Genomic DNA, 27,289 nt, shown 5'->3' with positions numbered 1-27,289 from the left:
ATATAAATAGTTACCAAATAAATGAACATGTCTATTATTAAGAATGCTATGTCATTTTTGACTTATTTCGTGAACCAAACGGGCCATAAGGGCTCGTTTGGTTCGCTGGAAAATATTTGAAGGGAAATGGAATTGAAATTCCATGAAAAATAAATTCGAAGAAAATAGATTCTATTGTTTGGTTGGTGGAAAAAAAATTACTGGGAATATGAATTCTATTGTTTGGTTGAGTTTGGAATGGTAAGAAATAATGTGTATAATGACAAATATAACCCTACACAACAATAATAATATAATAATAATAAGAGTAATTAATAAAGAATTGTGAAGGTAAAATTGACATATTAGTTTTTCATGGAAAACAAAATACCTAACAAAAGCTAGGAATTTGTTTTCCTTATACTCAAGGAAAACTTTTTCTAATGGAAAATGTTTCCATCCAACCAAACAACATAAAACATCATTTTCCTTCACTTTTAGGAAAACATTTTCCATGGAAAATGTTTTCCATCCAACCAAACACCCCCTAATAGTATAATTTACATTTGAGATGAAGAGAGAAAAGGGTTGGTATTCGCGTTTTGTATGTCTCTTTTAAAAACAAAAGACAAACCCTACTACAGTAATACTGTAAATTGTTCTCTCTCTCACGTCTCCCAATCCCACTCATCAAACTCTCCGAAACAACGTTACTGTCTGGCTCTAAGTTGTTGTGGCTGACTCGAGATCCTATAGAACAAGCTCTAAATCCCTCTGTATTTGCAGGTATCAAATCTCTCCCCCATATGTATATATGCTCGAAATTGCTGTTTTTTTTTTCTTTTCATAATTGACTTAAAATTTTGGCTATTCTCAATCGGTGGATATGATTTGGACCGTCTCAGTTTATGAGATTGATTTTTTTTATCTAATAGTTTCAATTCTTTACTTGTTGAGATTTGAAATTCGTTGGAGATGTGAAATCTGAGGGCTGCATTGAGTAATTGAATAAACAGAGGAAATCATGGAGATTTTGAGTGTATTATCATATCACTAGTAAATCAAGATCCATTTACGTTTTTGGTGAGATTTTGGATTTAAGTGTGTTGTGTATTCCCAGCTCTAGATATACGCACTTTAGCTATCCAATCATGAATCATCCCTGTTAGGAAGTGTAAACTCGTAATGCGTTCTTAGAGATGGGAAAAACTTGTAAGATAAAGAGTTTACAGTACAACTAAGATTTCAGTCATATACACAGTAAGGCAAATATAAAACTTCCTACACTATAATCTCATTGAATGATGAATCCCTCTATACTACCACCACTAACCCATGAAACACTACCAATCAAAAAAAAAAGGACATGTACTGAAGATGAAAACAATGACAATGTTATCCAAAAGAGAATTAGAGAAATTTAAACTAAAAGTAGTATTTATTTAGACTATCGCTTTTAGACTAAGTACTTAAAACCAACGTTATTACAAAGTTGCAACCATTTATTTTAGTGATAATTATAATCAATCTCTCATATATTATATTGCATTTATATACTTTAAATTACTGATTTAAATATACAAACTCAGCATTATTTACTTATGCATGAACCTCTCCTATTAGTCCTATATAATATTGTATTGATATACTTTGAAATACTTAATTATTTAAAAATAATCAGTGGGCATTATCTCATTCACGCAAAGTGTGTAAAAAGACTAGTATACATATAAGCCCCAAAAAGATTATTCTGTGTAAATTGTTTGTATTTTGTGTATATTATCTGTAATTTCCCAGTTAGTTTTAGTGTTTTATGCTTTGTTTTACTATTTTTTAGTACTATTGACTCTATTAGAATGTAGTATTTCTATACTTTCTCTATGTATTGCAGCCCAAAGAGTCAATAGACCTCCACTGGGGTTGACCTTCCTTCAAAGGGAGCCACATAGGTACCATCCAGCACAATGTGCTTCTTTTCGTGGCTTTTAAATTGGTATATGTATGTGTACGAATTTGTGGTTGTTTGCATAATTTTTACACTTCTCACTGAATGCAGAGGTACTTTATTTTCAAGTTTCAACCATGAGCTTTTATGGAGCTCTACTATGTTGATGTTAAAAACTACTATATCAATTTTTTATTTTTGAAAACATTTTTCTGTTGTTTGTTTCCATTTTTGGACAGCTCAACATTGTTGAAGGCAAGATGCAAAAATGTTTGAGAATTGAGATTCTTAAATCATAAAATTTCAAGGTTTTGTTCAAGTTAGATAATAAAGAATTAAGGAAACCAGTTATCTTTCTACCAATATCATTCCTGATAATTTGTTCATTTTATCCACTCCTATGATGACACACCAAAACTCACATCCTCTGCTGTCGGATTTTTATGCCTCACTTCTCCAAACAAGCTTGAAAATCAAAGACCCACTTGCTATAAGATCGATCCATGTCCGGATAATAAAGTCCGGGCTCCACTTAGGTCCGTTCCTGATGAATAATCTCATCAATGCATATGGAAAAAATGGGTTTATTTCTGATGCACAAAGTCTGTTTGATGAAATGCCTACAAGGGATGCATCGTCTTGGAACACATTGCTATCTGCTTATGCAAAAAGGGGTTTAATCCATGAAGCGCGTCTCATTTTTAATGAGATGCCTTGTCCTGATGATATCACGTGGACCACTATGATTGTCGGGTATAACTTAATTGGTCAGTTTAAAGTTGCAATTAGGACTTTTCTTGAGATGGTTGGCTGCAATGTGTTGCCTACCCAGTATACAGTTACAAGCATTCTTGCTTCTTGTGCTGCAATTAGATCATTGGACATAGGCAGGAAGGTTCATTCTAATGTTGTGAAATTTGGGTTGAGTAGGTATGTCTCTGTAGACAATTCATTGTTGAATATGTATGCCAAATCAGGTGATGTTAGTTCAGCTGGAATTGTTTTTGATAGGATAGCAATAAAGAACATTTCTAGCTGGAATGCAATGATTTCATTGCATATGCAAACTGCTCGAGTTGATCTTGCATTGGCACAGTTTGAGCAAATGAATGACAAAGATATTGTTTCCTGGAATTCAATGATTGCAGGTTATAACCAACATGGATTTAATGTTGAAGCTTTAAATATATTTTATCGAATGCTTAGGGAATCCTCGCTGAAGCCGGACCATTATACTTTAGCAAGTGTACTATCAGCTTGTTCTAATCTTGAAGAGCTAAATGTAGGGAAACAAATCCATTCTCATATTCTTAGAACTGAGTTTGACTCTTCTGGGGCAGTTGGGAATGCTTTGATATCCATGTACTCACAATGTGGTGCAGTAGAAATTGCCCAAAGGATTTTGGAGCAGGGTCGAATATCCAATTTAAATGTTATTGCTTTTACCGCCCTACTGAATGGCTACATCAAACTTGGTGATATAGATCCAGCAAGGAAGATTTTTGATTCACTAAAGGACCGGGATGTGGTTGCATGGACAGCTATGATTGTTGGCTACATGCAGAATGGCTTAAACAATGATGCAATGGATCTCTTCAGGTTAATGTTTGAAATAGGGCCAGAACCCAATAGCTATACTCTAGCAGCTATGCTGAGTGTTTGCTCGAGCTTAGCATCTTTGAATCATGGCAAACAAATCCATGCTGCAGCTTTAAAATCAGGGGAAGCATTATCAGTTTCTGTAAGTAATGCCTTGATTACCATGTATGCAAAGTCTGGAAACATAAGTTGTGCACAGAGAGTATTTAATTTGATACATTGGAAAAAAGAAACTGTATCTTGGACTTCAATGATCCTAGCTTTAGCTCAACATGGATTTGGAGAGGAATCCATACAGTTATTTGAGAATATGTTGGCAATGGGTATAAGACCTGATCATATCACTTATGTAGGTGTTCTCTCTGCTTGTATACATGTTGGCTTGGTAGCACAAGGTCGCCTATATTTCAGGATGATGAAAGATGTGCATGGTATTGAACCCACCTCAAGCCACTATTCCTGCATGATTGACCTCTTTGGACGTGCCGGACTGCTGCAAGAAGCACAAGATTTTATAGAGAAGATGCCAATTGAACCAGATGCAATAGCTTGGGGCTCATTGTTAGCTTCCTGTAAAGTTCACAAGAATGTTAAGCTGGCAAAACTTGCAGCTGAGAGATTACTTTCAATTGATCCTGAAAATAGCGGGGCCTATTCAGGACTTGTTAATGCCTATGCGGCTTGCCATAAGTGGGAAGAAGCTGCTAAAATTAGAAAATCAATGAAGGATAGGCAAGTTAAGAAAGAACAAGGATTTAGCTGGGTTCAGATAAAGAATGAAGTTCACGTTTTTGGGGTTGAAGATGTGCTTCATCCCCAAAGGGATGCTATATTTCAGACAATGGAAAAAATATGGAAAGAGATTAAGAAACTGGGTTTTGTTCCAGATACTGAATCAGTGCTGCACGATCTTGATCACGAGTTGAAAGACGAGCTCCTTCGGCATCATAGTGAAAAGCTTGCTATTGCATTCGGGCTACTAAATACCCCAGATAATACTACTTTAAGGATCATGAAAAACCTTAGAGTTTGTAATGACTGCCACTCTGCAATTAAATACATCTCCAAGCTTGTTGGCAGAGAAATTATTGTTAGGGATGCCACTCGTTTTCACCATTTCAAAGATGGGTTTTGCTCTTGTCGGGATTATTGGTAAGGTGGATGGATAAAATGTTACCACTTGGGGCTATGATTGGAGTACTAAACCTGAACCTAGTAGCTCAAGATTGGGCAAATTTTTATTTGCTGGTTTTGGTATTTTCTGCATCAACTGCTGTCAGATTCACGGAACTTCTATAGAAGATCTGAAACATAATTGATGCTACAGCCTTGCCTTGTTCAGAAAGTTGCTTTATTTGGCCTACTACACTATAGAGGTACATTATAACTATTGTTTGTTGTTAGTCTTAGTTATTTTAATTAAAAAAGAAACACTTATCTTGACCATTCCTAAAGACATGCACAATCTGAAGTGTGAACTCACAAAGAAAATGACAATGTATAGAATGCCTATTTATTTATGTATGCAAGGCACTGCTTTAGTAGAAGTCTTCATTATGTTGACACAACTATTTCAAGGATCAAAAGCTATATTCCTGCATCCTAACATGTGCTTCTGGATTAGACTTTCAACACTGGCCTTGCTTTTCAACCAAATGCATGTTGAATGCCATAAGTTCATTGAGAAGACTGAATCTTTGCTTATGCTTTATTTAATATGAGGAAGATTGTATTCATGCATCTTTGAATTTTTAAAAATAATATAGCTATGGACATATGGTACTGTATGTGAAGATGATAATGGACATTTCTTGTTTATTTCTACTTGGCTTGCATCCAACTAGCTTATCTTTTACAAGGAGATTATTGGTACTTCAGCTTATTTAAATCTCTTTTTCTCTGTGATGGGAAGGAAAGGAAGGTGGAGACTCCTCAGGGAGAAGGGATATACAGAACACTGTTTTCTCTTTTAGTCTTGGGAAATAAGGCTTTTAGTCTTGGGCAATGAGGCAAGCCTTATTTCCCAAGACTAAAAGAGAAAACAGTGTACTAATACTTTTTTTTGGGGGGATTAGTATGAGCAAAGCTGTAGAGACAAGGATAGGGGATGTGAACAAGGTTCTAGGGGTAATGCTAATTGTCCCAAATTGGGGACATCATAAATGATGTTGCTTCATTCGGAGCATCATGTCATTCTGATTGATGGAAGGGCTAGAGTTGGTGGCTTGTTCACTGCCAATCCTTTATGATCCTTCTATTTGTCTCTTGGTTCTTCATTCTCATTGGGGAATTTTCCTGTTTGGTCTATCAGACCTCCCTTTTCTTTTGCCAAGAAGGACCAGGTGATTGGTTTTCTTTAAGCATTTTTTGCAGAAATTACCTCTGCGTTTGCTTTAATTCTTAGTTTTCCTTCATCTGTTTTTCAAATGTACAAGTAAACATATTCTCTGTTTTCCATTTCTCCTGAAAAATGGAGAATTTCTCCCGTTATTAATGCATGGCCTCCTTTTATCTGTTGACCAGTGGGTACTATTTTCTTCTAAGTATCAAACCAATTTGTGTTGCTATTCTCTTTTCTTTTGGTTTGGTTATTACCTTATTCCAAATTTTTTTCTTAGATTCAAGCTCAACAGTTTCAGCTCTGTTCTTGGATGGGCTTCCTGCTTGGTTACCACTACACTTATCAGGTACTATGTATATACATTGAATCTCATGCTTGGATGTAGGCAATTATTCGATTTTCCTTTTATATTAGTAAGTATGCCATTAATTCTTTTCTGGATCAATTTGATTTTGCAGATGCATCTAGCAGAAAAATGGGGAATCGTCCAATGTCCCAGAAGGGAAGCGGTTTGATTATGAGCCAAACTAAGTTGAATCCAATCAATTAGCTTGTCTAACTCATAATCTTATGAACACGTATGTTCTCTTTTATATTTTCGATGTGAGACTCTTAACAGTTTGCTTCAGTGAATCATGCGGGCGCATGTTCAAATATTAGAAGCTACTTGAGTGAAAGGAAGCGCTACAATGATGGTCTTGCTGATACTAAATAAACTGGCATAGGACGTTGGGCTAAAGTTGCATTCTTGGCGTTGTGAAGAGGGTGTTATAGCAGTGCAGGTTGTTGAAAGTTGAAATCCATTGATTGATACTATAAAGGCAGAATGCAGGGAAGTGGAGTGTACTGATAATGCTAAGTCCACCATAAAATGGTCATGCAGATATATGAATAATGTTTCTCTTAAACTAGCATTTATGTATATATATATATATAGGGTGATGAGGAGAACTGGTAGGTACTACCTGAAGATGTATATTGGATAAACCATGTCTTATGTTTTATGACCCTAGCGACCAGCGGCCCAAATATATTGTATTGTGTAATTCCAATTGCTGTGTTTGGTAAAATAGTTAGCCTATAGGTCAATTTTGGTTTATTTGGCCACTATTAGTTGTTTGATTTGGTTTAAAAATTAATACTATAAGTTTTTGGTTAATTAGCTTTTTGTACTTCAAAATGCTAAAATTTTAAAAACTACTCAAAGCAACTTTTTTAATTAGCTTTTTGAGAATAGAAATTATACAAAACATCAGCTAACAACTAATTTACCAAACACATTTTTACAATTAGTTAATGTTATTAATTAGTTATACCTTTTAATTCACCCAATTAATTAACAGTTATCAATTAATAGTCATTTACCAAACAGGGCCAAAGTGTTTGATTTATCAATGAAAAAGAACAATTGGTGAAATCTTATTCATATATTTTTACAAATAACTATTGCTTGCTCTTCTAAAGCCTGAACAATATTTAAGTTATATTTCTTGGTTAATAATTCGACCAAATTAATTGAAGAGTTAATTATCAAATGGTCATTAACTATAGTGAAATTATTATTTTGGTCTTCGAATACTTTTTTTGACTAGTTATGTTCCTCAATTTTAAAAATCTTAATCAATTTGGTCCTCCGTTAGTTTTACTGTTAGACTTCCATTAACTTGAAACCAAATTGGTAATTTTATTATAATCAAGAGACCATTTCAATAATTAACTTTATGGGTGGCAATTCGGTTCGATTTTCCCAAACCGAATCGAACAACTGAATGATAATGGATTCTTGTATAACGAATGGTTTGGTAAAAAACTAAAGCAAACCGAATTATTTGATAAAAAAAAAACTGAATCAAACCGAATATCGTTTGAACTTTTAAAATATAATAATACTAATAATAATAATAATAATAATAATAATAATAATAATAATAATAATAATAATGATGATGACGACGATGATGACGATGATGACATTGATGACGATGATGACGATGATGATGATGATGATGATGATGATGATGATGATGATAAATCCAAGTTCCTTGTTGCTTACTCTGCTTCAAGTCCCTTGCTACGAACTCTGCCGTTCAGCTCATATTGTCACTGGTAGCTCTCGTAAATATTTTATAACAAAATAGTAAACATCAGTTGGCTTTGTTATATATTAGATTTTAGATTTATACGAGAGATACCAGTGAGAATATGAGCTGAACCGTAAAGGAGGCATCAAGACACTTGGATTTACTTTTTTATTATTATTATTATTATTATTATTATTATTATTATTATATTTTAAATAATATCAAATGGCATTTCCTTTCATTTTTTAACCGAGTCGTACAATAATTCATTACCGTTCGATTGTTTGGTACAGTTCGATTTGGAAAAATCGAATTGAATTGCCACCCCTAAAATTAATTACTGAAATTGTTTATTGACTTTAGCAAAATTACTAATTTGGTCCAAAGTTAACGGAAATCTAACGGCAATACTAACAGAGGACCAAATTGGTTAAGATTTTCAAAGTTGAGAGACTTAATTGGTCAATATAAAATAGACATTGACTAAATTAATAATTTCGTTATAGTCAAGGGATCATCTTGGTAATTAACTATTAATTGAATTTTATAAGTCCAGTCGGTTAATTTGATTTTTTTTTTTTACCAAATTATATTACAAATAGAGGTGTAATCCACCTAAACTGAGCTCAAGCATTCATCGAGTTTATCAGAATAGCTAACACTACTTACATTACTAGTGCCAAATACATTTATCCAATTTTTTATTTTAAAAAAGGTCATTTTCTCGTATATTCAAAATTTCATTTTTGTATTATCATGCAAAATAATCTCTCACCGTTCAAATGATAAAAAATATTTATCACAAAAAATAAAAATTCAAACAACATAAATTATACTTCATCTGTCCCATTTTGTCGGTCTATTTACCATTCATTGGTCAAACTAACTTTATTATTATTATTAGTAATTTTTAATTATTTTAAAATTTAATTTTTTGTATTTAATAATATTTTTAATATAATATTTAAATATATTAATTTTATATACTAATACTAAATTGAATATTATAAACAATTAAATAAATTATAAATAACTTCAGTCAAACCTCATTAACTCCATCAAACAAACAAAATGCAACATAATAATTTTGTCAAGAGTGTAACAAACACGCGCTACAGTAGCGCTTGGAGCCATGGACACTATTCTAACCTACTCATTTTCCCGCCAAACCTCTCCCTTCTGCCTTTAACTATCCACATTTTGGCGCCAATGCCCTCCATCCTCCGCTCAGAGAACCCTAGAAGCAGAGCAACCTGGACCGTCCACCTCAGAGACAGTTCGATCGGAGCCCCAAGCTGCCTGTGACCGCCGTCGACCTCACCAGCGAGCTCAAGTAGGGCGTCTTTCACTAGCAACCAGCGACTCCAAGCAGGGCGGTTTCCTGTGACGGCAAGATGATGGATGGTCATGACTTCGAACGAGATAAAGGTAGGATGTGCCTTTTTCCTCTCCCATTTTGATGCATTTTGTATCGGTGCTTAGACATTTCTTTTATTTGGAATGTAGATCTCGCCAAAGATTTTCTGTCGAATTTCCCCGATTCAGATGGCGAGGCCAAATACTTGAATATCCTAGTGAGTTCTCATTTCTCAACATGTTATTTGTTTCAGTGTTCTTTTTCAATTTTAAATTCTCATTATTTTCAGTTTAATGTTAATTCATGTCTTAACTTCTTTCCTTCCTTTTCGTTTGCACTTTGTTCAGCAAGATGTTGCCAATCGGAAAATCAAGGCCATCCAGATTGTGCTTGAAGACCTAGCTAGTGTAAGTTCCGTTGCTCCTTTTCTTTTTCTTCAAAGAATAAATCTTTGGTAGTTGCTTAATCTGAGCTTCTTAAATGACATTACTAATTTATGTCATTTTATTAGTACAAGGACTTGGATGAAGAATTCTTTCAGAGGGTCAGAGAAAACACACGTCGCTATATTGCTATATTTGCAAGTGCCATTGATGAGCTCATGCCGGAACCAACAGAGGTGTTTCACGATGAGGATCATGATATCTTGATGACACAGAGATCTGAGGAAGGAACTGAGAACACTGATGGTTCTGATGCACGCCAAAGGATGCCTCCTGAAATTAAGCGTTTCTAGTAAGCTCCACAAGTCAAAATGAGCCTCTTATTCTTCCTTTAGCTATCCAAATTCCAAATTTTTCTCCATATTGAATTGTTTATGACCCTAGTGTTCCTACAATAAAGGCTCATTTCCTTGGAGTCTTGGTCCGCCTGAGTGAATTCTTAAATATTCAGCAGACCAGATAGTTTGAGACCAGGATACTCTTTCGTTTATCTGTTGTAGAATTGCTAGTTCAACCATCTGAGCTTTATTATAGTAACAAGCATAGCAAACAGATCCTAACTATAGTTTTCTTTGCTGATACCAGTGAAGTCTACATCAGTGACATCACAACATCTTCAAAAGTCCGGCCACTTACAATTAGGGAGGTCAAGGCTTCATATATTGGTCAGCTTGTCAAAATTTCTGGCATTGTGACTCGCTGTTCCGATGTAAAGCCATTGATGCAGGTTGCTGTGTACACATGTGAAGAGTGTGGGTTTGAAATTTATCAGGTGAACTTCAATTGGTTATATCCATTTTTGTTGAGTCCATGCAAGACAGTTATTTCATTTAACAGTTATGAGGCATGATGTACTTCAAGAACATCAGATATCGTAGTTTTTGTCATGACCTTTATTTGATCTGAATGTTCATTTTATTAACAGGAGGTCACTGCTAGGGTATTCATGCCTTTATTTGAATGCCCATCCTCTCGCTGCAAAATAAATAGAACAAAAGGGAATCTTATCCTTCAACTGAGAGCATCAAAGTTTTTGAAATTTCAGGAGGTTTGCCCATTCACCGTATCTGAATTGCAATATGTATTAACACATAGATCTTAATTTTGTTTACTTTTTGGCACTGATCTCAGGCGAAAATTCAAGAGTTGGCCGAGCATGTTCCTAAAGGTCATATTCCTCGATCAATGACTGTTCACTTTAGGGGAGAACTTACACGAAAGGTTGGCCATTAGTGATACTTATATTTCTTGGTGTAGTTGATAGACTTGTCAAGATAATGCTTATTTGTATACTCTATAAATACAAAACCATTAAACTATTTCACCAAGTATCTCTTCTTTCTTTCTTTTTTTTTTTTTTTTGCCAAGAGGGTGTGTTTTACACATTCTTTTCTTTGGTTAAGGTCGATACATTTTATCATGCTTCCAAACTTAACACTGGATATTGATCAATATTCTTATCTTTTATTAATATGGAATATTTATTTTAAAAACTCAACATGGCAGGTAGCTCCTGGTGATGTTGTTGAATTGTCAGGGATTTTCCTTCCTATCCCTTACACTGGATTTAGAGCAATGCGAGCAGGCTTAATTGCAGATACTTACTTGGAAGCCATGTCTGTTACCCATTTCAAGAAAAAATATGAGGAGTAAGCTTTGTACAATATTTAAAGTGTTTGAAAAATATATCATCTTTGCAGCAATGGAGAATGAATAAGATGCATGTTCACTTGCTAAATTAGTGCATTGGACCATCAATTGGTGTTTATGTGCAGATATGAGTTTAAAGAAGATGAAGAAGAGCAGATATCTCGATTAGCTGAGGATGGTGATATCTATAATAAGCTTGCAAGATCATTAGCCCCAGAAATTTTTGGACATGAGGATATTAAAAAAGCTCTTCTTCTTCTTCTAGTGGGTGCTCCTCATCGAAAGTTGAAGGATGGCATGAAGGTAATTTGCTTAGGCAGAACTTTAAATCCACCTATTCTTAAAGGGAATGTTTAAATTTTATGAATAAAGCCTGCAGCTTATAAGAATTAGAATTTCTCTCTTCCTATGCGCTTTTACAATTAACTTCTATATACAATTGAACTTCGGATATCTAGTTTCCTTTGATGTTTTGCCCTTGGTCTATGGATTATGACTTTTCTATAAATGCAGATTAGAGGAGATATACATATATGCTTGATGGGTGACCCAGGGGTTGCAAAAAGTCAGCTTCTTAAGCACATAATTAATGTTGCACCACGGGGTGTCTATACAACAGGAAAAGGGAGCAGTGGTGTGGGACTAACTGCAGCTGTTCAGAAGGATCCAGTGACAAATGAGATGGTTTTGGAAGGAGGAGCATTGGTGAGAATTTTTTCTTCATTGTTTGTGGATTACAGTATCATTGGATCTTTTTGTCCTCCAGTCATGAATTTCTTTGGGCTCTTGTTAACTGCTTTTTATCAGGTATTGGCGGACATGGGTATATGTGCTATTGATGAGTTTGACAAGATGGATGAGTCAGACAGAACAGCAATACATGAAGTAATGGAGCAACAGACTGTTAGCATTGCCAAAGCTGGGATCACCACATCTTTGAATGCAAGGACTGCCGTCCTTGCTGCCGCTAATCCTGCCTGGTAAACATTCATACTCTTTGAACTCTGTACTTTGAAGCTCATTGATGGTTTCTCCTAGTTTTTAGCATTGGGTACATGTGAAAGAAAAAAATAAGCCAACTTGCTTCAGAAAAACCATGCTCATGTATACACTTATTATTATAGCTTGAAATTTTGACAATTTCAGGGGAAGATATGACTTACGAAGGACACCAGCTGAAAACATTAATCTCCCTCCTGCCCTGCTATCAAGATTTGACCTCCTGTGGTTGATCTTGGACCGGGCTGACATGGATACTGATCTTGAGTTGGCTAGGCATGTTGTCTATGTTCATCAAAAAAAGGAATCTCCTGCTCTTGGGTTCACTCCACTGGATCCATCTGTGCTTCGGTAAATGTCACTACTCATGTAGTTCTGGAGTTTTTACTTATAAGTTTTCACAATTAAAACCCCTTAATAGATGTTGTATTTTATAGATAGGATAAAAATAGTACAGAGTATGATGTCGACACATAATAGCATTTGTTGTTGCTCTTCATGAATTAACAGTATTCTACTTGTTTTTAGGGCCTATATTTCAACTGCAAGGAAATTGTCTCCTTGTGTTCCAAGAGAACTGGAGGAGTATATTGCCAGTGCATATTCCAGCATTAGGCAAGAGGAAGCAAAATCAAACACCCCTCACTCTTATACAACTGTCAGAACACTGCTCAGTATTCTTAGGATTTCAGCAGTAAGTTCCTATTTCCTCTCCAAGCAAATAACAATCTAGTTATCACATTTTGCTTGGCACTCACAAGGGGTTAAAACCATACATAGCACAGAGTAAGAGGAGAATATTCTTGTAATCTTGTTTTGAGTACAGAATTAGTATTCTCATGGCATGTCTCCTCACTCTCATATTCTACAGGGACTCGCCAGACTCAGGTTCTCAGAGACTGTTGCTCAAAGTGATGTAGATGAGGCACTTCGCTTAATGCAAATGTCAAAGTTTTCATTGTATTCAGATGATCGTCAAAGATCTGGGTTGGACGCGATATCTGACATATATTCAATCTTGCGTGATGAAGCTGCTAGGATTAACAGGATGGATGTTAGCTATACACAGGCACTCAACTGGATTTCTAGAAAGGTGAGTTAAGTTTTTGTACACAAACTTGGTTTGCCACTCTTCTACCAAACCAGTCCCTCTTTCATCTAACAAAGCACAAAAACTCCCCCCCCCCCCCCCCCCCCCCCCTAAAAAAAAAAAAACTCTAATAAATGTTGTTGCAGTTAATTGATTAGTGTGAGTGATGGATGTGTTGTTATGAACCCCAGGGATACAGTGAAGCTCAGCTGAAGGAATGCCTGGAGGAATATGCAGCTTTAAATGTGTGGCAGATTCATCCCAATACTTTCGACATTCGATTCATTGATGCCTGATATCATATATCCATCATTATTGTTTACCTGTAGACCGACCACATATATATTGTAATGTTCCTAGGTTTTATTAGCTTTGCTGCTGCTTACTACAATTAGGAAGAAGATGAAACATGCACGCTTCATTACAATATTTGTATGCAAGACCTAATTTAAGCTCCATTTTAATTAAGGCAAGCCTCTATTCTACTACCATTTTTCTTTAATATGGGTCAGGACTAAGGCTTAGTTTGTGCTATTTTAGCTAATTAATATACAGTGCAGTGAGTGATGTTTAGTTTAAGCTGATTGAGCCAATAAATTGAATACAATACTCCCGTTTTCTACACAAATTTACAACTACCAAACCATACAGGACAACCTTACACCAGATAGGTAAAGTAAAATACAATTCATCAAACACTTATTTAGTTCTTCCCGATCCGCTCACATCATTTTCACAAATTTCCGACTCAGATCTACAAAATTCCCACAGATTTCCGGTGAGTAGAAGTTTTGAAGGATCATGAGTGGCAACTTTTTTTGAAGATAAGAGAATGAAGCGGAGTGTGGCAGAACAAACGGAACTTGACAACGAGAACGATGGAGACAACTACCACTACAAGTAGGAAGCAAAAGAAACAAGGGCAGAGAGCTACCACTAAGAAGGAGCTCTGCTTCTTCTCCAGATCTTCGTCATTGTACGCATGCGGTTTGTCTGTCTCCATGCTCGCCGGAGCTAACATCGAAGATGAGAGAGTGGTAAAGCTTTAAACCGTAGAGGCTATGGAGTGGAAGGCTTTAGATAAATCTGCAAAATTGTTGTGCAGCAAGAGACCCCGTGGGTGTGCGGTGCTGTATTTTCGGTGCCACGCTTCCCTTAAATACTACTCAGTAATGCGGATAAGTAGCCCCCATGTATTTTGAAAATTTATAATTGGACCTTCTCATTGTGGTTGCGGTGGTAATGATGCTAGTGGTGGTTGTAGTTATGGCAGTGGTAATGACTATAAATTTAGGAAGACATTTTCTATCAAATTGATTTTTTTTTTTAATTGATTAAAATGAATATTTTTCTTTGACTTTTTTTTTTTTTTTTTGAATACTCAAACACAAAAAATTTCGAAAAATCGTGGATAATAACAATAGACATATGCGACACCAATTATAACAAATCATCACATATGGAATGATGTATCATAATTACAAATCACGATATAAAATGAGCATATTATCTTTAATAAAAACTAATGCTAACATGATATTGTTGTGAAGTAATATCACAATAGAGAGAATATGAAGAGAAGGGAAATGATCTTTTATTGATAATTTTAATATGTACATCATGTTGTGTATTACAAATGAAATATATGATCCTATATATAAAAAATAAACTTGACCTTCATATCTCTAACACACACACGCACACACATATATAAATCGGTTCCCGTGCGGTTGTGGGGTTAAATTTGCGTCATTGATCTCGCTAAAATCAACTGTCCAGATTGAACACAGATTAAAAAAAATAACGCGGTAGCATTTTGATCTTTTTGCATATTGGTCAAACTTAAGGTGCGTGATTTTCTTTCTTAATGTACGTGAGTTTTTCAGTTGAGAACTTAAGATACGTTGATCTAAAGTTTTAGATGCGTTGTTTTACTTCTTAAGGTACGTGGTTTGTGTGCTTAATGTGTATCAGTTGTTGAAACTTAAGGTGCGTCTGTCTAAAGCTTTAGGTGCGTGATTTTACTTCTTAAGGTGCGTGATTTTCATTCTTAAGGGGCGTGATTTGTATGTTTAGGGTGCGTCAGTTGTTGAAACTTAAGGTGCGTGGTTTTTGTACTTAAGGTGCACCATTTTAATTCTTAAGGTTAGATGCGTCAATTCTACACTTAAGGTGCATCCTTTTGTGTTATCCACACTTCCGCACGGGAAGTTATCTTCGCACTTGATCTAGTCATATACTAGTCTTTTCTATGTGTGATGCGCAAAAAACATATGCCCAATATTTTTATTTTTTAAAAAATAACTAACAAATTCTTACTAATTAAAATTAAAATCTATATAAAATCAAATTTATTTATTATATTAATCCAATATATAATGTCTACAAATATTATTATCATTAAAGAATATAAGAAAATATATGGTGGATGTATCTGTATAGTAACAATAATGGAAAAGATAACGGAAGTTATAACGGTAAGGGTATTTTTATAAAAAAAAAAAAAATTAGTACAACTCTAAAAGCACAATGTACAAAATGATTACCACTAAAAATATATACATAAATTAGAGATATAACTTTGATTGAGACTTATTATATTTTTAGATTAGATTAGATATATACAATCATAATTGAGGGATTGAAATTGGCATCCATGCTTGAATAATTTATTGAATCTTCTCATGCTTGATTTTATTAATTGAATTTTTGAGTGGGGTTCGATCAATTTTTGAATCACATCGCATAACTTGAAATAAATGAATGAGGAAAAACTTCTACAACTTGTTTTATATAATAAATGACGCGTAAGGTATGTCGCTAGATCCAAACCTAAGTGGCTTGCAACATATCTTCATACAACATCAACCATATGCCATTTAACAACATCTTTCAAAGATTCAAATTTGACATATCACAACAAATCACATTTAGAAATGTGTCTTATTAGAATGACTCTAAATTTATATTCTTTAATTTAGATCTAAACTCTATCACATTGCAATTCTATAAACTCTTCGTTATTTAAAAAAAAAAAAAAACACCTAAAATATTGTCCCTTCTCCTGTTCTCTCTATTCTTTTTCTCATCCTTCATTTCCCATCTAGTTTCTTATCATTCATTAAATCTCTCTGTCAATCTAAAAGTTGTCACTCATTCAATCTACTTCTTTGTAACCCAAAAACTATCACCAATGTCTCTAGTGAAGGCATTATAGACCCATCAGAACTTTTTTTTCTTTCAAACATAAATCTTCATAAAGTGACCATTTAAGCACTTCACTATGCAAAATCAGAGAAGCTCGGCTATAGATGGTGCATTATGAACTTTTCAATTAAAAAAAAACAGAGTAGTTGTTTGTGATGTCAAAGGAGAAGATAAAATTGAGGGAGACTAAGAAGAAACGAGAGAGGAAAAAACAATAAGGAGAAAGTGATTGAAAATGTGTAAGCAATGAGGTTGGCAGTTGACAGGTTGGTGGTGGAGAGTTCAGACTAAGTAACGACATAAGCAATGTAACATTTTTTAAAAATTATTTTTTAAAAAATATGTATTCCTCATGACAAAATTTAGTGAAATAAAATTTAAAAGTAGTTATAATATTTTTCCTTAGAAACAATAAAAACACTATTCTCACTTAATACATCATCTTCAATTAAAGAATAATACAATCGCCAAGCACCTTGTGCTCAGATGACATATAGTGACTCTCCCATATGAGAGGTCATGAGATCAAGTCTCAGTGAAAACAGTATGTATGAACAGATACTACAATGAAAAAAAAGAATAATACAATCATGACCCATGACCAAAGTTGGTAACAAAAACCATTGATGTGGCAACAATGGTTAGCTAATTGCAATTAAATAATAACAAAGGGGTCAATACCTAAACTTCCAAAACTAAACGGGCACATAAGAAAACAAATCTTTCAGATTTGTATCCTCCGGTTTCTGTCTGAGTGAGTGCATACATAATAGTCTTCCATAGTTCTATTCTCCTTCTCGATTGGGGAAAACCTAATTCAGTTTCGAATTTGCAATCCAACCGCTTCGTTTTTCCCAAAATCTCATTTTAAAAATATATAATCTTTTCTATTTTAAAGAATTTTTATTTTTATTTTTTCTGTCAGCTTACAGAATTCAAATCTGTCACACTTTTTCCACGAAGGGAAATTCAAATCTGAAAAACTTGGGGGATGTTCGAAGTTATTTTAACTTGTTGCTGGAATCTGTGATAGGTGCGATGAGAATTACGGATTTGGTGCATTGATCTGAGAGCAATTGAGGGGGTTGAATCGAAGTGGAATGGCGGGGCAGGGTTCAAATATGGAGCAATTTGAAGTCTACTTTCAGAGAGCAGATTTGGATCGGGATGGTAGGATCAGTGGAGTTGAAGCTGTTACTTTTCTCCAAGGATCTAATCTACCGAAACAGGTTCTAGCTCAGGTAATCCCAATTTTACTTCTCTTCAATACTATGCTCATTTTAGTGATTTTTCTTATTTGTATAACGTTGGAGGGTTGAGCCTTGATATCAAGTCTTAGGTGCACTTTGTTATTGATCTCTACCTATGTTGCCAAGTTCGAAGAATTTAGCCATTTATGAGTCAGAGTTCCAGTATGTTCTGCTTGAATCCTGAGAACGAAGACGATCAAGTTCTTTATTTATCTTGGATGGCACTAGTGACTCGGAAGGAAAATGACTTGTATAGTATAACTATGAAGCAGTAGGTTGCTTATCTAAATACTAAAAGTGTTGCAGTTGGTCCATGAATTGGTGTAAGAACTTGAAATGCACGAGATCTAGAGCTTTACATCTCCAACTGAAACCTATGGTGGTCTTTTTTGATGATGTGGTGTCAGGAACTTATGATGGTCTTTCCACACTTGTTTGTATTTTTATTTGTTACTGTGAATATATAATTTCAAAACTATGTGAGCATTCAAGACATAGGAGCTCAAGGATGTTGTGAGCTGGTTTATTCAGGGTGTATAGGTTTTGGCTATCCCTTTCTTAGGATTTTGTAGAGGCTAAATAGCAGTGAGAATTCAAATAGACCAGCTGTATGTACAATTTTTCTGTATAGATTTTAATCAGCATTTCTAAATTTTGAAAAAAAAAATGTCTTGTTCTTGGTTGTAGGTGTGGATGCATGCTGATCAGAGTCATTGTGGCTTCCTTAGCCGTGGGGAGTTTTATAATGCTCTGAAACTAGTGACAGTAGCACAGAGCAAGCGAGAGTTAACACCAGAAATTGTCAAGGCAGCATTGTATGGCCCGGCTTCAGCTAAAATCCCAGCTCCACAAATAAATCTTGCAGCTATACCTGCACCACAGTCAAATTCAGTTGGTGCTGCACCTGCACCTGTACCCTCACCGCAGATGAGAACAGTTGGACCTCAGCTGGGTGCAGTTACTCCAACTGTTTCTCAACATCCTGGGTTCAGAGGACAGGCACCACAGAGCCAGCAGTACCTCCCATCTCAAGGTAGTCATCTGATGAGGCCTCCTCTTGCTGCGCCTTCTACTGGTGTTGTGCGACCCCAGCATGGTGTTGCTGGTTTGGATTTCCCCAGGGGTGGTGGTGCAGTTACTTCTGGCCCTCCAGCCCTGCATGGTGTTGCTGGTGGGACAACCAGTGGACCAACTAGACCTACACCTAATAGAGGAATTACTCCAAATACTCTAGTTGCATCAAGGTCTCTGGACTCATTGTCAGCTATAGCTAACCCTCGGAATGAGAATACTTCAGACTCAATGTTTGGAGGAGATGCCTTTTCTGTGTCCCAAACTTTACCCAGGCAGGGTTCTGCTCCTCCCTTTTCAGCAAGTAATGCACCTGCCTCCACTGCCTTGGCTCCAGTTACTTCAGGTTCTCAGTCTTCAGCTAAGCCTGACCCCTTTGAGGCATTGCAGAGTACTTTTACCAGGCCATCTGGTGGTAGTCAGCAGCAGCTAACACAGTCAACATCAAAAACTAGCCAACAGCATTCTGCTCAAACAATAACGCCACTTCCATCATCTGGAATTCCAGCGGCTGCTGTGAATTCTACAGCAGAGCAGCCACAGCCTTCTTGGCCAAAAATGACTCGAGCTGGTGTTCAGAAGTATGCAAAAGTGTTCATGGAAGTGGACACTGATAGAGATGGAAGAATCACCGGGGAACAGGCACGCAATTTGTTTTTGAGCTGGAGGTTGCCAAGAGGTATGAATCTTGCATGCTTGATACTGTCATGTCAAAGATTAATATGTCCCTTTCCTTTTATATTTCATGGAATATTTCTAGGAATATATACAAATATGTTGTCTTTTGGATTGTCATGTGTCATTTCAACAATGGAACAACCTTTATTTCCATAGTATTTGATTGTCAAGGAAGAGTTGGTCTATGTTTTTATGAACCATGCATACTAATTACCATATCAAACCATGCTTAATAAAAGAATTCTACCTCCTACAGAGGTCTTAAAGCAGGTCTGGGACTTGGCTGATCAAGATAATGACAGTATGCTATCTTTGAGGGAGTTCTGCATTGCTCTCTATTTGATGGAGCGATACAGGGAAGGCCGGCCCATTCCTTCAACACTTCCAAATAGTGTTTTGCTTGACGAGACTCTGATTTCCTTAGCAGGTCCTCCAACTGTTTCTTATGGAACAGCTGGCTGGGGGCAAACACCTGGTATCAATTTAGTAGTCTCAAAGTGCTTTTATCTTTAACTTGGTGGGTTACTTGTAATTTACATTATCTGTATGGATAATTATAGGCATGCCTGGCGCACAGCAAAACTCACATGCTGGTCTAAGGCCTCAGATGCAACCCGTGGCTCCTCAGCCTGACGGATCAATGCAATTCAATAACCAAAACACAGGATCATTAACAATGGAGAATTCTAATCCAAACCAGTTAAGTAATGGGGAGCAGAACACATTAGAGTCAAAGGGGGAAGAGGAAGGAGAGAAGAAGGTATACCTCTTCTGGAGGGAGCTATTGGAAATGATCTCATCACTATTAACAACCATACATGGAATACTATATATGTTACCTATATTTTATAGGTAATAAACTTAAATTCATTTCAATAAAAAAATTAAATGTAATTACTTTGATCAATGGCAGGTTGAGGATAAGGATAAGGTGATTCTGGATTCTCGGGAGAAACTGGAATACTATAGGACCAAAATGCAGGATCTCGTGAGTATTCTCTCTTGTAACTTTTAATTTTAATTTTTTTTTTTCTTGCATCTTTTTTGGTCTTTTTTTCCCCAACTTTTTCTGGTTTCCTCCTTACACTTGTATTTGTTTCCCATATCAGGTTCTCTACAAAAGTAGATGTGATAACCGGCTCAATGAAATAACAGAAAGGGCTTTAGCTGATAAACGTGAGGTATACTTTTGCAAACATTGACCTTTGTGTGTGCATGTCTGCCTCTAATTCCTTCTAGCCACGCTTCCATTTCCTTATAATCCATGATCATTTCCCTGATTTAGGCTGAGTTGCTTCAAAAGAAATATGAAGAGAAGTACAAGCAAGTTGCAGAAATTGCTTCTAAATTAACAATTGAAGAGGCTGCTTTTCGTGATGTTCAGGTAATACTATTCATATGCTGTTCAGTTGTTTCTTTAGGAAAAGTTTAGGCTGTGTATCCTTTGTGGAATCCTTTGTAATCATTTGTGGTTTTCCCTAGAATGATATGTTAATTTCCAATGAACAGTTTTCACCATTAACTGAATAACTGTACAAATTTCTCTTTTTTCACTCTGTCATCTTTTTCTACAAATGCTATGGTCATTTCTCTCTATTTCTTGAAAATAGTATGTCATTTAGCTTTTGTATCCAGATTACTTTATGTCTTTATCCATGCTTTGTTTTCCATTAAGCGTTGCAAAATTCTCATTGGATAACATGTTTCTGTAGTTATTTCTGGAATGTAAAATATGTCAAATGTTTAAGCACATATGGACTTATGAAAAACTGGTTTTTCATTTTTCCATGGAGATAAGTGAATGAAAACTTACATTTTCTAGGAGAGGAAGCTTGAGTTACAGCAGGCTATCATAAGAATGGAACAAGGTGGCAGTGCAGATGGTATTCTTCAGGTGAACATTGTAGCTTGCAAAGAAGTATTTGGTGTTTGCTTCCTTTTTTTTTTTTTTTTTTTTTTTTTTTTCTCCTTTGAACGGGAAGAAAATAGTAATAACACAGTATGTATGTTTAATCATCCTTGGTTTGGTCTAGGTTCGTGCTGACCGCATTCAATCTGATCTTGAGGAGCTTCTGAAGGCCTTGACAGAGCGTTGCAAGAAACATAGTGTAACCGTTAAGTCCACTGCATTAATTGAGCTTCCCCATGGTAATTATTTATTCTCATATTTTCCTTTTACTGATTTCCCTCTTATTTTTTGTGTGTGTTTTGTGCCTGGGGGGTGGGTAAATGTGAGTTGTGACTGGGATTTCATGATGGATAGCATGGAAATAACATCAGTGGATAGGCCTTCATTGTAGCTATGCATTTTGTGAACTATTTTTAGGTTTTATCGAGCCATATATATGAGAAACATTGAGTATTAATTCTTATCTAATGCCGATGATGGCAGCCAGAGGATATGCTTTTGGTTACAATTTTATTGTGTTTTTAGTGGCAAAACTGTAATGCTTGGTCCTGCTATATTTTCTGTGTTCCTGTTATCTTTTGCATCTTATTTCAACTAATTTGTCTAAATGATCTTTGTTAAGGTTGGCAGCCTGGTATTCCAGAAATATCAGCTGTTTGGGATGAAGATTGGGACAAATTTGAAGATGAAGGTGACATTTCTGGGTCCACCTTTTTCCTCCTGTCAATTGTTCCTGGCATTATTTCAAGTCAAAACATGGAAACTCTGACACTTGTGTGTGTATCCTAATTGTTCCTGCTTTTGCCATCAGGATTTTCATTTGATGTTGCTGTGTCTGCAACTGCCAAATCAACATCACATCAGAGGGAAAATTCTCCTACTCGCAGTAATTCCCCCAACTCCATTTCAAATGCTGAGGCCAAGTCCGAACAACTTTTTAGTCATGGAGTTAGTACTCTTGAAACGGAATCAACATATGCACACAGCGAGGATGAGTCGAAAAGCCCTCAGGGTAGTCCTGCAGGACAAAGAGCATTTCAAAGCCCATCCCAGGAATTCTCTGATGATCATTTTGGAAAGAGTTTTGAAACAGATGCTGAAACTAATCGGTTTGTATTATTTTCTATGTTTTTTGTTTAAAAAAAACTCTGATTGTCTTATTTTACTGCATTATTTTCTATAATTTGTGCCATAGTCTGAATCTCTTTTTGCATTTCATTTGACCAACAGAAGCTTTGATGGATCTGCTTGGGGTACCTTTGACAATAATGATGATGTGGATTCTGTGTGGGGCTTCAGTGCGAAGGTGTGTATACTTTTCTAATCTGCAATTTTTTTTACTTCTCTGTGTGTGCAGTGTGCTTGTGTATGTATTAATGTATATTGTGGTTGATTTTTTGAGAATCACTAGAATGTACAAGTGCTGATTTTCTATTATTCACATCTGGTGTAATATCACTTAGCTGATAAAAATGATATGAATGGAAGGAGGATGTAATCTGATAAGAGAAAGAGAAAAGGTGCTATGGTGAAAAAAAATTCATTTTAGTGAAATGTTGATACTAGTCAATTGCCCACAATCACTTTGTTTTCTTCCAGCCTGTTAAAAGGATGTAAAATCTCCTGATTATTGATAGTCAATTTAAGGGACCTGGTCAATACTCTTCCACTTATTTATTTTAACTGTTCTTAACTTACCATATTCTTCTTACAGGACTCGAATAATGATAAACATGGGGAAAATTATTTCTTTGGGTCGAATGATTTTGGTGGAAGTCCGGTGAGAACAGGATCCCCAGCAGCAGAGAGTAGATTTCAGAAGAATAGCCCATTCTTTGAGGATTCTGTTCCTGGGTCTCCCCTCTCAAGAGCTGGGAATTCACCACGAAGATACAGTGTTGGATCAGGTGATCCATTTGAAAGTTTCTCGAGGTACGATTCCTTCAGTACTCATGACCGCACCTCTTCCCCCCAACGAGAAACTCTCACGAGGTTCGACTCCATGAGCAGCACGAGTGGCTTTGATCACAGCCGGGGGTTCTCTTTTGATGATTCTGACCCATTTGGGTCTAGCGGTCCATTTAAGGTATCTTCAGAGAGTCAAACCCCTAAAAAGAGTACAGATAGTTGGAATGCTTTCTAGATTGTAATTTTGGCCACACGGCCAAGTTTTACCAGAGCATTGCACCATATGTTGTTGGCGATAACGAATCATATGACAGACAGATTCTTAAAGTTTTGTATACGACATAGTCCGGGTGTTAAGGTCTGATGTCTCTGCTGCAGTGCAGCAGCATCCATTTGTTGAAGCAAGTGTTCGAGATTGAGAGTACGAGAGCGATATAGAAGTGGAGGGTGTTTAAATTTGGTGGCATGCACATATTTTTGTTTTGACTCTTCAGGATCATCTTGGTTTTTAATTTGCTTTTTCCTCCATTGTTATTTGTTGTGGAATACGCAAGGTAGTGTGCTCGGCCTTTGGTTTTAATTTTTCTTGGTTATTTCAACAAACTTTTATGTTGTGTCTGTCTTATTGAATTTTATGTTCAAATGAAATAAACCTTAAATTGAATGAGGCAAAAAATTAAATATTTCATATTCGAATCTTGCAAATAGTATTTGCGATAATTGTTTGGGAAAAATTTTCCGAGTTTGAAAAGGAATTATGATATAAAAAATAGTTGTACCAAAATATTTCTGGCTGCCAACTCTTACCTCCCTACAAGTAAACACGTTATTCTTGTTGCAGTCCAAGTGATTAAAATGATTGCTTATATGTATGACACGTTTGATTTGCGGAATAGACCTGGAATAACATAGCATTCTCGGTAATAGGTATATTCTTTTGTTTGGTAAAAGTTTCTATTCTTAGGAATATTCCCATTCTATTCCTTCATCGAATCAAACAATAGAATAAAATTCCTATTCTGTTCTTTATCTATTTCACTTCTTATGAAACAGTATTTTTATTTTTTCAAAATTCATTTTGTGAACCAAACGTAGAGACGTTATGCCATGGAACCGTGTTCACCATTCATGGTGAACACGGTTCCAACAGTGTTAGTACACCGTTATCTTTTTTTTTTTTTTTTTTTTTTTTTTTTTTTTTTTTTTAAATTAATTGCGTGACTTTTCTTCTTTATTTTCACATTTTGCGGTTTCACTTTAATTTGAGGTGAACAAAGATTTCGGACATTCATAAATTATGAATTCATGCCTGCACATTCACTTTGGAACCATGTCTACACATTCCTGTCCGAAATCACGGACATTCATAAATTATGAATCCATGCCTGCACATTCACTTTGGAACCATGCCTACATTTTCACTTTGGAACCATGAGATTATGAATTTTCTGTTATAAGATTATGAATTTTCTGTTATGAGATTATGAATTTTCAGTTATGAGATTATGAATTTTCTGTTATGCGATTATGAATTTTCTGTTATGAGATTATGAATTTTCATTACATTCATAATTTCGGACATTCATAAATTATGAATTCATGCCTGCACATTCACTTTGGAACCATGCCTACATATTCCCGTCCGAAATCACGGACATTCATAAATTATGAATCCATGCCTGCACATTCACTTTGGAACGATGCCTACACATTCACTTTGGAACCATGAGATTATGAATTTTCTGTTATGAGATTATGAATTTTCAGTTGTGAGATTATGTATTTTCTGTTATGCGATTATGAATTTTATAATTCATAATCTCATAACAGAAAATTCATAATTTGATCAAACGCGCGCCGATAACTCCACATCCGCGATTTTTTTTTTTTGCCTAAAAACGACGTCGTTTTGCCTTGTGTTCACCATTCTCGGTGAACACGATTCCATGGGATAATTTGCGCCAAACGTAGCGTAATAATTTATATAAAGAAAGAGTTCCAACAAATCTCTAAAAACTAGGTGGGCCATAAGACTAAGTCAAGGCCCATGAAGTGGGCCATGAACCAAGTCAAGGCCCACCACTCCGGTCCATAGTTGTTATATTGTGCACCGCGGTGCATAATCGATTATGCACCGCGCATCAAAACGGCGCCGTTTCTACAGTTATAACGGAGTGACACTATAGTGTGTCTAAACCGACACTGTCTCACGTATTATTTTTATATTATCAAATGAAACTGCAGTTATATCAAAATGATACTGTAGTTGTGGTGAAATGAAACTACAGTACATATAAAATGAAACCGAATAACATTTCACATATTTGAGTGTATATTGTACAATGAAGTTATAATTATATTGAAATGATCATGTAGTTGTGTTTTAATGAAACTATAGTCTATATAAAATAAAATTAAATAATATTTTCACATATTTGAGTGTATAAATATTGAATGAAAATGTAGTTATATTGAAATGAAACTGTAGTTGTGTTGAACTGAAACTACAGTGTATACAAAATGAAACTGAAGAACAAAGTTATTTTTTGCGAAGATTCTGTTTCTTTTTCATTAAATAAAATGACATCGTTTTGATGCGCGGTGCATAATCGATTATGCACCGCGCGGTGCACGATATAATTTGCCTCCGGGGACCACTAATGAGCTTCGGGATGGGTACTACTAGCTGCCTTGGGGCCTTCGCCTTTTGCACAGGTCCTTCACGTCTTACTCGAACGCAAATTATGCAGTGGTGCATTGTGGACACGAGTCCAAACCGACGTCATTTTCAAGGAAAACGCGTCATTTTAGTTTTTTTAAAAAAATTAATTTTGTCTCGTCGTTAACGCCGTTATTCGTTTGTGCCATTATGAATGTACAGTTATGGAATTATGAATGTAAGTTATAAAATTATGAACACAGAGCTCTTACATTATGAACTTACAATTATGAACATATAGTGATAAAATTATGAACATAGAGCTCTAAAATTGTGAACATCGAGCTTTGAAAATTATGATTTTACAGTTATTGAATTATGAATGTACAGTTACGGAATTATGAATGTACAGTTATGCAATTATGAATGTACATTTATGCAATTATGAATGTACAGTTATGTAATTATGAACACAGAGCTCTGACATTATGACCTTACAATATGAACATATAGTGATAAAATTATGAACATAGAGCTCTAAAATTGTGAACATAGAGCTTCGAAAATTATGAAGTTACAGTTATTGAATTATGAATGTACAGTTACGGAATTATGAATGTACAATTATGGAAGTATGAATGTACAGTTATGGAATTATGAACATAGAGCTCTGACATTATGAACTTATAATTATAAACATATAGTAATAAAATTATGAACATATACTCCTATAACAAAGCGGTCTGAAATTTAAAAAAAAAAAAAAAGAGAAGAAGATAACAGTGCCTAACGGCATTGTTACCCGTGTCCAGCATGCACGCTGGACACGGGTCCATAGCATAACGATTGTTACTCGAAATACCCCTTTCTCTTGGCTCCCAAATCGCAAATTCTTTTTGGATCCCGGTCCCTGACCATGAGCTCTTCTTCGGTCCGGGGTCATAGACTATTGGACTTCGGATCTATATTTTTGGATAATTTTTAATAGTTTTATCTCTATTAGTGATAAAGATAACTTATCATTGGATGTAACATTTGAATGCAAAGGAATGTAGTATAAACTTTTGGGTTCTACCAGTCGTAAAGCTCGTGTATGGAATCAACAGTTAAGAAATATGAGCAA

The 27,289-nt window shown here is 35.5% G+C and overlaps 3 protein-coding genes across 5 annotated transcripts; all 3 read left to right on the top strand.

Moving 5' to 3' along the window:
- Window positions 1–590: 590 nt before the first annotated feature.
- Window positions 591–7,282, top strand: LOC109181413 (pentatricopeptide repeat-containing protein At2g22070-like). Of its 2 annotated transcripts, XM_019331172.1 has the most exons (6): window positions 591–765; window positions 1,871–1,928; window positions 3,073–4,899; window positions 6,142–6,210; window positions 6,323–6,928; window positions 7,237–7,282. In XM_019331172.1, exon 3 carries the CDS (start codon window positions 3,123–3,125, stop codon window positions 4,677–4,679), a length of 1,557 nt encoding a protein of 518 aa, XP_019186717.1. In that variant the 5' UTR covers window positions 591–765; window positions 1,871–1,928; window positions 3,073–3,122; the 3' UTR covers window positions 4,680–4,899; window positions 6,142–6,210; window positions 6,323–6,928; window positions 7,237–7,282. The 2 variants fall into 2 exon arrangements, with proteins under 2 accessions (XP_019186717.1, XP_019186718.1); XM_019331173.1 differs by lacking the exon at window positions 7,237–7,282 and having other exon boundaries at window positions 6,323–6,953.
- Window positions 7,283–9,164: 1,882 nt separating this feature from the next.
- Window positions 9,165–13,975, top strand: LOC109181410 (DNA replication licensing factor MCM7). The gene is made up of 15 exons (XM_019331163.1): window positions 9,165–9,373; window positions 9,452–9,519; window positions 9,650–9,709; window positions 9,814–10,037; window positions 10,331–10,517; window positions 10,671–10,793; window positions 10,877–10,966; window positions 11,252–11,394; window positions 11,521–11,698; window positions 11,909–12,100; window positions 12,203–12,375; window positions 12,542–12,745; window positions 12,923–13,088; window positions 13,266–13,487; window positions 13,676–13,975. The coding sequence occupies exons 1-15, from the start codon at window positions 9,340–9,342 to the stop codon at window positions 13,778–13,780; spliced, it is 2,169 nt and encodes a 722-aa protein (XP_019186708.1). The 5' UTR covers window positions 9,165–9,339; the 3' UTR covers window positions 13,781–13,975.
- Window positions 13,976–17,430: 3,455 nt separating this feature from the next.
- LOC109181406 (epidermal growth factor receptor substrate 15-like 1) lies at window positions 17,431–24,171 on the top strand. 2 transcript variants are annotated; one of them, XM_019331157.1, is made up of 13 exons: window positions 17,431–17,932; window positions 18,629–19,691; window positions 19,947–20,165; window positions 20,251–20,450; window positions 20,604–20,678; window positions 20,800–20,871; window positions 20,976–21,074; window positions 21,513–21,584; window positions 21,724–21,838; window positions 22,222–22,290; window positions 22,411–22,708; window positions 22,830–22,905; window positions 23,314–24,171. In XM_019331157.1, the coding sequence occupies exons 1-13, from the start codon at window positions 17,792–17,794 to the stop codon at window positions 23,740–23,742; spliced, it is 2,928 nt and encodes a 975-aa protein (XP_019186702.1). In that variant the 5' UTR covers window positions 17,431–17,791; the 3' UTR covers window positions 23,743–24,171. The 2 variants fall into 2 exon arrangements, with proteins under 2 accessions (XP_019186702.1, XP_019186703.1); XM_019331158.1 differs by lacking the exons at window positions 20,976–21,074; window positions 21,513–21,584.
- The last annotated feature ends 3,118 nt before the right edge of the window (window positions 24,172–27,289 follow it).

The sequence above is a fragment of the Ipomoea nil genome, unplaced genomic scaffold, assembly GCF_001879475.1.
Source record: "Ipomoea nil cultivar Tokyo-kokei standard unplaced genomic scaffold, Asagao_1.1 scaffold1043, whole genome shotgun sequence".
Taxonomy (NCBI): Eukaryota; Viridiplantae; Streptophyta; class Magnoliopsida; order Solanales; family Convolvulaceae; genus Ipomoea; species Ipomoea nil.
The sequence above is the reverse complement of the archived record's forward strand: the minus strand, read 5'-3'. Positions and strand labels throughout refer to the sequence as shown.